At 61.5% G+C, this 10041-nt stretch overlaps 1 protein-coding gene across 1 annotated transcript in view; it reads left to right on the plus strand.

Annotated features, from left to right (window-relative positions):
• Positions 1-8382, plus strand: part of ESPNL (espin-like) — a 29117-nt gene extending 20735 nt beyond the window's left edge. The window contains exons 6-9 of the mRNA XM_011980315.1: positions 2034-2148; positions 4252-4364; positions 5335-5532; positions 6778-8382. Coding sequence (XP_011835705.1) covers positions 2034-2148; positions 4252-4364; positions 5335-5532; positions 6778-8382 — 2031 coding nt within the window. The remainder of the gene's footprint in view (positions 1-2033; positions 2149-4251; positions 4365-5334; positions 5533-6777) is intronic.
• Positions 8383-10041: the final 1659 nt, after the last annotated feature.

A 10041-nucleotide genomic window follows, 5' to 3' on the forward strand; every position in this document is an offset into this window, starting at 1 on the left:
CTCCCCGTCCCTCTGTCGCTCCCCGTCCCTCCGTGGCTCCCAGTCCCTCAGTCGCTCCCCATCCCTCAGTGGCTCCCCGTCCCTCTGTCGCTCCCAGTCCCTCAGTCGCTCCCCGTCCCTCAGTCGCTCCCCGCCCCTCAGTCGCTCCCAGTCCCTCAGTTGCTCCCCGTCCCTCAGTCGCTCCCAGTCCCTCAGTTGCTCCCCGTCCCTCCATCGTTCCCCGTCCCTCAGTCGCTCCCGGTCCCTCCGTCGCTCCCTGCACACACAGCCCTGAGAAGCGGCCCAGAAAGGACAGCCAGGCTTTGTGTTCTTGGTCTTTCCGCAGAGGCTGACCTCTGTGGTGTCCCCCACCAAGGAAGCAGCTGTTCAAGGGCACTGGAGGGAGCAAAGGCTGAGGTCTCCTGTGAGACTCTCATCCCAGCTCTGCGGCAGCCCGGCTCTGGGGCCTTGAGAAAGCCCCGCTGCCCTCTCTGAGTCTCAGTTTCCCCATCTGTGCACCGGGAGCCGTACTGTGGGTGGGGCCGGGGACTCCTCTGGATGGTTTCTCTTCTCATGGGGCCCAGGGGTCTCAGGTCCCCTTCGGTCTCCCAGAGCGTCCCCTCCCCGGCCGCTGCTCTGTGGAGAGTTAAAGGGGCCGTGGTAAGGAATCCCGCACCCAGCCCAAGCCCCGCCTGGCCACCTGACACCTCAGCCTTCAAATATTCATGTGACGCCTCCCACTCCTGGGGGCGGCAGCCTCAGCAGCCCCCGGCGTCCCAGGACAGCTGTACTCCCTGAGCTCTGCAGTTCGCGTCTGAGGTCCTCCGGGGCTGGGGCTGGGCGGTCACTCCCCAGCCCACCGTGCACCGGAGTTCCTGGGCTGTGGGCACAGATTCCTGGAAGGAGTGAGGTGCGTGGGGGCTGGGAAGATGGGCTTTCAGACTGTGTTCCCTCCCCCGTGGCCCAGTGGGGTGAGGGTCCTGGAGGGGAGGTGGCTGAGGGGCCACCCAGCATCCTTGCCGGGAGGCAGCTTGTGCCACCTTGTCCATGAGCAAGGGAGGCTTGGGGAGGCCAAAGTTTTGCTCACGTAGGACCGGCTTCACTGCAGTCCGGCCCCAGTGCAGTGTGAAAAGGGGCCCCTGCGTTCAGAAAGGAGAAGGAATTCGAAGGCAGAGACAGCCGTGCATTCGAGCAAGCTGCAGCAAGGGTCCCTCCCACTCTCCCAACAGGCCAATGTGAATTCTCTGCTCTGCCCAGGGCTCTCGCTAGCACTGACCCTGGAGCCCTGATAGCCACGTCTGGTTTCCAGTGCCCACGGGAGGGCAGGGACAAGAGCTTTGGTCTGACAGGCACGGTGGGGGAGGTGCCCAGAGGGTCGGTGGCATGTGGCCCTGCTGGCTAGGGAGAAGGGCTGCCCATGCCCTTGGCTGGTGGGCACATTAGGGACCCCCATCCTACTCCACTGCCCTCCCCTCTCCTCACCAGGTTTCTCACGGGGCCTCCACCCCCAAGACACTGACCCGTGTCAGCCCCAAGTCAGGGCTGAAGTTCCAGGTGGACTACAGCACAGGAGTCAGGGCAGTCGGGGAGGCGGGTGTGCGGAAGAGTGTACATGCATGTGTGCAGGAGAGTACATGCGTGTGTGCAGGAGAGTACATGCATATGTGTGCATACGTGTGCACATGTTTTTGTGAGACCACAGGGCGCTGAGCACAGCTGAAAACCAGGCTCTAACCCAGTGCCCAGAACCCCAGAGCTCAGCTGCCTCCAGAGGGAGCCTGGAAGCTGAGTTTTGAGATGGGGGTGGCCCACTCAATAGAGGTGGCAGCAGGTGGGGAACCAAGGTGGGGTGCTGGGAAGTGATGGCACTCAGGCAAGAGATGACCTTGCGACAGAACCCTGATCAAGGACCTGCCCCTCTTTCTTACCACCTCCTTACCTGTCCCAGCCCTTCTCAGATACACAGGCTCGCCCACTGGGTGCTCCCACCCCGTCTAGGTGAGTAGGGAAGAGCCCACAGGGGCCCTCCACTGACCAGGTCCATCCACCCACAGGTGCCCCTGCTGATGACGCCCCCACCACCGCCGTTCCCCCCACCTCCACTGTTGGCCACGAGGCCCTCCCTGGAGGATGGAAGAAGAGGAGGCCCAGGGCCCGGGAACCCCACCTGTGAGTGCACAGCCCCACGTGGGCCGGCTGGGGCATGGGCCTGGGAGTGGGTGCCACTGGCCTTCCCTCCAAGGTCCTGGACCGGTGGGGAAGTCTGCGGGCAGCCGGGCACCCCATCACCCTCCCTCCCCAGTTGCTTCCGGGTGTCCTTGGCTGCCTTTGTTGCTTTGGAAAGCAGAGGATTAGCATTTTGCATGGTGAGCACTTACAGTCACAGCAACTTGTCCAGGGGTGAACGCGGGGAGACGGGCCGGTTGGGCCCAGGCCCCTTGTGGATGGGCTGCTGTCCCTGAGACCCCAGCACACCTTGCATGCGTGGGCTAGCAGGGCAGGGGACGGTCCTCACACTGTGGGCCACCACCATTAGGGGTCTGTGAGCAGCACTGATTGGAATGGCATGGAATGGCATGGCATGGCAAGAAAACATCAGCAGGTGCCACAGGTAGTGAGGGCAAGCTTCCTCCACAGGACCCGCTGTGGCCCTGTACTCACATGTGGGAGTGTGCGTCTGTGTGTGGTTGTGTCTGTGTGTTCTGTGTGTGATACACATAGATACGGGGACCCTTCTCTTTGTGTGACTGTGTCTGTAGCTGTGTATGATTGTGTCCATGTGATTGTGTTTGTATCTGTGTGTGATTGTGTCTATGTGTGTGTCTCTCTGTGATTGTGTCTGTATGTATCTGTGTGATTGTGTGTTCTGTGTCTGTATGTATCTGTGTGATTGTGTTTGTGTTCCTGTGCATGATTATGTCTGTGTATCTGTGTGTGATTGTGTGTCTGTATGTTTGTGTTTGTGTGTTTGTGATTGTGTCTGTGTGTGACTCTGTGTGTGTGTGTGATTGTATCTCTGTATGATTGTGCCTGTGTATGTGTGTGATTGTGTCTTTCTGATTGTGTCAGTGTGTGATTGTCAGTGTGTGATTGTGTGTATCTGTGTGATTGTGTGTGTGTGAGTCTGTTCTGTGTCCGTTTCTGTGTGTGGTTGTGTCTGTGCATCTGTGTGTGATTGTACCTGTTTCTGTGGGTGATTCTGTTCGTGTGTGTCTCTGTGTGATTGTGTCTGTGTCTGTGTGCTTGTGGGTGTCTGTTCTGTGTCTGTTTCTGTGTGATGGGTCTGTGATTGTACTGTGTGTGATTGTATGTGATTGTGTATGCTTGTGTCTGTGTGTGTGTATGACTGTATCTGTGTATCTGTGTGTGATTGTGTCTGTGTGATTGTGTTTGTGTGTCTGTTCTGTGTCCGTGTGTTTCTGTGATTGTGTGTGATTGTGTGTCTGTGTGTGATTGTATCTGTATGTGATTGTGTGATTGTGTCCGTGTGTGTCTGTGTCTGTGGTTGTGTGTGTGATTGTGTCTGTGTGTGATTGTGTCTGTGTGTGATTGTGTGTGTGTGATTGTGATTGTGTCTATGTCTGTGTATGATTGTGTCTGTGTGATTGTGTCTGTGTGTGATTGTGTGTCTGTGTGTGATTGTGATTGTGTCTATGTGTATGATTGTGTCTGTGTGATTGTGTCTGTGTGTGATTGTGTTTGTGTGTCTGTGTTCTGTGTATGTTTCTGTGATTGTCTTGTGTGTGTGTCAGTGGGTGATTGTGTCTGTGTGTGTGTCTGTGTGTGATTGTGTATGTGATTGTGCTTGTGTGTGTGTCTGTGTGATTGTGTGTGATTGTGTCTGTGTATGTCTCTGTGTGTCTGCCTGGCTGTGATGCAGACGTGTTCTTCTTTCAAGGTTGACACTGAAGTGTGTGTTTGCATTGGGGCAAGCAGCATTGTGGGCAGCGAGGGGACCAGCTTTGGGGCCTGCAGAGCTATGTTAGCGGCCTGTGACCTCCAGGCCTCAAGCCCTTCCCAGCTCCTCCCCTGCTGCAGGAGAGGCTGCGGCGTGGCCCAGGGGTGTGCTTCGGTCTCCAGTGGACCAGGCCGACTCCCCAGAGAAGGTCCAGTGGGGCCCTGAGGTGTTCTGGGGCAGGGCAGGCTGGGGTTGGCTCCCAGCTCGGAGCTCGTTCAGGAGGCCGGCTCTGCCCCAAGGCCTAGACCCCCGAGGCTCTGCGTCTCTGCTCCCCAGCCCTTACCCTTTCTGCAACACCCTCTTCTTCTCGGCAGCCACATCCCTCAGCCCGGCCTGGCCTGGCCATCCTGACCAGCCTCTTCCCAGGGAGCAGATGACCGGCCCGGCCCCTCCGAGGATCACCACCAGTGCCATGGCTGACCCTGCGGTGCGTCACCCACCCGTGCATTCCTGTCTCCCGGGGCCCCCAGCCAGCCTCCATCCCCATCCTCTTAGGGGCCCAGGGAAGCCCCCAGCACAGCCAGGCCTTTCCTGAAGGGTGGATGCCAGGCTGCCTGCATCACTCCGCTGCTTGCTCTCAAGAACACCTTGAGTTCTGAGGAGACGGGAGTGTCAGGGCAACGGCAGCTGTCCCCCCACCACAGAAACACGGGGACCCTTCTCTGTCATCCCAGAGGGCTGCAGTGGCCCAAGCCCCTCTGCCCGACCTCTGAGCTCAGCGGTGCTCCGTGCCTGCTTGCAGTGCGGAGATCGCAGCAGCCAGCCATGGGCAGGGCCCCGCTGCCCCTGTCCTCCTCCTCAAGGCCTCCGCCAGCCCAGACCAGCAGAAGGGTCCTGCTCCCCCTTACCCTCCCTTTCCTGGGCGCCAGGCCCATAGAAAGCCAGCCCAGCCTTTCCCTGAGTGGTGCTGCAGATTCTCAACCACTGAGATGTTCGGTGGGAGTGGGAAATGCCACGTGGCGCTGCCCGTCCTGGAGAGCTGGAGTGTGCACAGTACACTGAAGCCTCTGACGAGCCCTGCGGCACAGGATTGGCTGCCAGGCTTTGTCTATGTAGCTGTGCCCAGAGCAAGTTTGCCCAGGGACATGGTGTGCTCCGCGAGCATCAGCTGGGCTTGTATAGGGGACTGGGAGGGACCTCTGGTTTCATTTCTCTGCTAACAATCCCCTCCCACACATCTTACCCCGGCCCCACTCCCATCCCTCCCCTCCGAGGCCTCACTCTTAAGCTGGGGATGAGAAGGTGGGGTGCTGTCCGTGACCCCAACTGTCCCTTCTCTCAGGGCGCCCTGTTAGGGTGTCCTGGGCGGAGCCAACCCCCCATGTCCTCTCGGATCTTCCCTCCACTTAGGGCCTGGGTCCCCTTCAGGCCTGTGTGACCCACCCCCTTCTGCACAGGGGACAGAGACTGCGCTGGCGGGGGACGCCTCAGATAGCCTGGTGGCACTGCAGCTGGATGGGCCGCCCTCAGGCGACATCGATGGGTTGGTGCCCACGCGGGATGAGCGCGGCCGGCCCATCCCCGAGTGGAAGCGGCAGGTGATGGTGCGGAAACTGCAGGCGCGCCTGGGCGCAGAGAGCTCCGCAGAGGCCCAGGTAGGCCCGGGGAGGTCCAGGTAGGCCCCAGGGAGGGGCGGGGCCTTTTCCGGGTAGGTGGAAGTGGAAGTCAGAGCACCCGAAGCCCAGAACTAAATCCAAGACCCAGGGGCCCCTCTCCTCTGTGGCCTCAGCTGCTGCTTCCGCCAGAGGATGAAGTGAACCAGACCAGAGGACTCTGAGCAGAGCCCGTTCGCCTGCTCTGGAGGCATGGGTCCCACGTATCCTTCCACTTGGATTTGTGGCACACGCCTGCCTGTGCCAAGCGTTGTTCTAGGCAGTGAAGGGCAAGCCCTGCCCTCCTGGGCGCAGCGTCTAGCAGGGAAGATGGTGGCCCATGGGCAGGCGCCAGCAGGTGTGGGGGTGCGATTCCCACTGCTATGGAGAAAGCAAAGTGGTTGGGGGACTATGATAGATGGGTGCTTACGGGGCCCCCTCTGGGGACGTGGCCTTGAGCAGGAGCCAGAGGGAAGAGAGGTGGAGCCCTGTGGGAATCTGGGGCAGGCACCTCCTAGGCAGAGGGAGCAGCCAGTGCAAGGGTCCTGAGGCCCGGCCGGCCTGGGGAGAAGCAAGAGGCGGCGCTCTGGTGTGGAATGGGCGCCTGAGGTTGCAGAGGAACCTAGCTGGGATTATTGCACCTCTGTGAGGCCGTGGGGAGCCACTGAGAATCTGAGCAGAGAAGGGCTGTGATGTGCCTTGGATTTGAACAGGCTCCCCCGGCTGCCGTGCAGACAGGAGTTCAGGAATTGTACCCTCAGAGGCCTACGATTTTGTCAGGACGATTGCGTCCCGCATCCCCAGTCTAGCGCTGTGCTGTCCGGCACAATCACGCCAGTCACGTGCAGCCATTGAAATTCACTACAATTTAAGGGAAGTAAAAGTCCTGCCCCTCCATCGCACCAGCCGCCTGCCGTTTCTGTAGCCACAAGTGGCTCCTGGCTGCTGAAATACAGCCCATCTCCATCATCTCAGGACTGTGGGACAGCCCTCTCTGAGGGCCCAGCCTGTCCTTGCCTATTGGGCTGGGAGCCATAGGGGCTGAAAGCCACAGGGTTGAGAGCAGAGCAAGACTGGGGCAGAGCAGGTCAGGGGCTTCTGCCCTAGCTGGGAAGCCCTTTAAAGTCTTACCGTGGGGCAGGACCAGGGGCTCTGCAGAGATGCTGAGAACTCAGGGGTTTGGAAGCTAGGTGGGCTGATGGCAGGTGGGCGGGCTCACCCTGCTCCCTCTGCCCTTCCTGTGCCCAGGACAATGGTGGGAGCTCAGGCCCCACAGAGCAGGCGGCCTGGAGGTACTCACAGACCCACCAGGCCATCCTGGGGCCCTTTGGGGAGCTACTGACGGAGGACGACCTGGTCTACCTAGAGAAGCAGATTACAGACCTGCAGCTTCGGCGCCGCTGTCAGGAGTATGAGAGTGAGCTGGGCCGGTTGGCGGCTGAGCTGCAGGCCCTGCTGCCCGAGCCCCTGGTCAGCATCACGGTCAACAGCCACTTCCTGCCCAGGGCGCCCGGACTGGAGGCTGAGGAGGCCTCAACCCCAGCGGCTGAGCCCACAAGCTCTGCGGAGGCCTCGGAGGTGGCCCCCGGGGGGCAGCCCCTGCCCTTCTGGTGCAGCCACATCTCCCGCCTGGTGCGCAGCCTGTCCCTGCTGCTGAAGGGTGTGCATGGGCTGGTGCAGGGGGATGAGAAGCCGGCCACCCAGCCCCTGCAGGAGACCTGCAGGGAGGCCTCAGCCAGCCCCCCTCGGAGCGAGGCCCAGCGCCAGATCCAGGAGTGGGGGGTGTCTGTGCGGATGCTGCGTGGCAACTTCGAGTCGGCCTCCGGCCCACCCTGTGGCTTCAACCCTGGCCCCTGCGAGCCAGGGACCCAGCGCAGGCAGTGCCTGGGTGGCTGCTGGCCGGCTCTGCCTAAGCCCTGCAGTGGCCTGGCTTCCGGGGAGCCCAGGCCTGGCGACACAGAGGAGGCCAGCGACTCCGGCATCAGCTGCGAGGAGGTGCCATTGGAAGTGGGCGCCACAGCCAGCCCAGACCTGGCCAGCCTGCGCAAGGAGCGCATCATCATGCTCTTCCTCAGCCACTGGAGGAGGTCGGCCTGCACGCTGGCCCTCAAGACAGCAGCCTGCAGGACCCTAGAAGCCCGCCACGCGGGGTTGCGGGGCCAGGAGGCCGCCAGGAGCCCTGGACCACCCTCCTTGCCCGGCGAGGGCCTCCGGCTGGGCCACCTGTGGCAGCAGCGCAGCACCATCACCCACCTGCTGGGCAACTGGAAAGCCATCATGGCTCATGTGCCCACCCGGCAGCTGCGGCGGCTAAGCCGGCGGCCCCGCGGGGCCCTGTCCCCCGAGCAGTTCCTGCCCCACGTGGACGGGGCTCCTGTGCCCTACAGCAGCCTCTCGCTGGATCTCTTCATGCTGGGTTACTTCCAGCTCCTGGAGTGCGACCTGCCGGCCGAGGAGCGGAAGGTGCGCCACCTGCTCTGCTTCGAGGTCTTCGAGCACCTGGGCACCCACGGCTGGGAGGCGGTGCGCGCCTTCCACAAGGCTGTGACCGACGAGGTGGCCGCCGGCCGCCGGGCCTGGACCGACGGCTTTGAGGACATCAAAGCCCGCTTCTTCGGCTCCAGCCAGGGTCCCGCCTGGGATACGGAGCCTGGCCGCAAGTCAGGCCTGACCCCGCTCGGGCCCCTGCCGCATGCCGCCGTCCCCTGCAGCGGCCCTGAGCCCACAGCACAGCGGCTGGGGTCCCGCTCCCAGCGGGGCAGCTTCAACAGCGAGGACATCTGCGGCTACATCAACCGGAGCTTTGCCTTCTGGAAGGAGAAGGAAGCTGAGATGTTCAACTTTGGAGAATGACCCAGCTGGCAGCCTGCTTTCCAGATCGTGGTTTGGGGGTAACTTGGGGTTTCTCTTTTCCTTGCTCACACCCTTGGTGGCCGGGTGAGCCGGGCAAGGCTGCCTCCAGTCCTGCGGGTTATCGGAGGCTGCGGGACTCTTCTGTTGTGGCTGCTTCTCCTCCGAGTCGGGACTCAGACTCCTTCTCACCACTGCACCCAGGAAGCCCCTGGGCAGGCCCTGAAGTTAGGCAATGGGCCACCCCAGCCCAGGGCACCTCTGCCCGGCCAGCCCCCGAGATCAGGGATGCTGCCTGTTTCCCACTTGTCCTTCCCCAGCACCACCAGTTACCTGGGCGTCCTGTCCCTCAGTTTCTCTGGTGCTGGTGGCCTCGGCCACATCCACCTTCCATGTGAGCCTGAGGTGGCCCCAGGTCCTGGTCCTGCCCCTGTTTCTCCTGCTGACCTTGGGCCACACCCCTTCACCTCCCACCTGTGAATGGTGGGGAGCTGGAGTGACTCCGAGAACAGAGTCCATGGGGAGGAGACCTTCCTGCCAGGCCGTCCTTGCTGGTCACACACCGATGCCCGCCAGGCCAGTGCCCCACCCCCAGGGTGCTCCAGAGACCCTGTTCCCTCAAAGGAAGCCTCCCCATGGGGCCCCTGTCCTCCAGCTGACGAGCCTCAGCCTAGTCATGGGCCCCAGCAAGGCCGGTGAGCAGGGACGTGGGAGTAGCAGTGGCTGAGAGAGAGTGCTCCAGACAGGGTGGCTGGCGTCCACTCTCAAAGGCTCTGAACACAGAGGAGAATGCCGGCAGGGGTGGGCAGCAGCCGGACCTTGGTGGGGCATGGCTACTCCGTGAGGGCACTTGGGTGTCACCCACAGTGCACCTCTTCATGGGGGCCTGGGTACTGGAGGGAGGGATACAGGAAGGGAGATGGATTCCATCCTCGGGGGCTCTGGGTGCTGCCGAGTATCCCTGGACATGGTGCTGGGCATGGCTGGCATAGGGTGTGGTTTGTCCCCAGCTCCTGATGGCAGCCAGGAGAATGGGTCATCACCCAGGCTCTGGGGCTGAGGAGGGCTGGGCCCAAGCCCACAGCGACTTTGGGGGTGGGGCTCTGCAGCTGTGAGATGGCCCAGCGGGGAGTGGCAGGGAGGGGAGGCTTCAGGAATATTCTTCCTGGCATCCAGGCCCCCTGGGACAGAGGAGGGTGCAGTCAGGGGACAGGCTTGTCAGGGGTCCCCGCCTTGCTCCCTGGGGATTGTCCAGGCAGAACCTGGAAGGCAGCAGGCAAGCTGTTAGATGGAACAGAGAGACCCTCGCGGCTGACTGGGGCCCAAGGGGAGGGGCGCTGAAGAAGATGTAAAATTGGCCGGGCGCGGTGGCTCACGCCTGTAATCCCAGCACTTTGGGAGACCGAGGTGGGCGGATCACGAAGTCAGGAGATTGAGACCATCCTGGCTAACACAGTGAAACCTCGTCTCTACTAAAAATACAAAAAATTAGCCGGGCGTGGGTGGCAGCACCTATAGTCCCAGCTACTCGGGAGGCTGAGGCAGGGGAATGGTGTGAACCTGGGAGGCGGAGTTGCAGTGAGCCGAGATTGTGCCACTGCACTCCAGCCCGGGCAACAGAGCAAGACCCCGACTCAAAAAATAAATAAATAAATAAATAAA

Source organism: Mandrillus leucophaeus, unplaced genomic scaffold (assembly GCF_000951045.1).
Source record: "Mandrillus leucophaeus isolate KB7577 unplaced genomic scaffold, Mleu.le_1.0 Scaffold21, whole genome shotgun sequence".
In the NCBI taxonomy this organism is placed as follows: Eukaryota; Metazoa; Chordata; class Mammalia; order Primates; family Cercopithecidae; genus Mandrillus; species Mandrillus leucophaeus.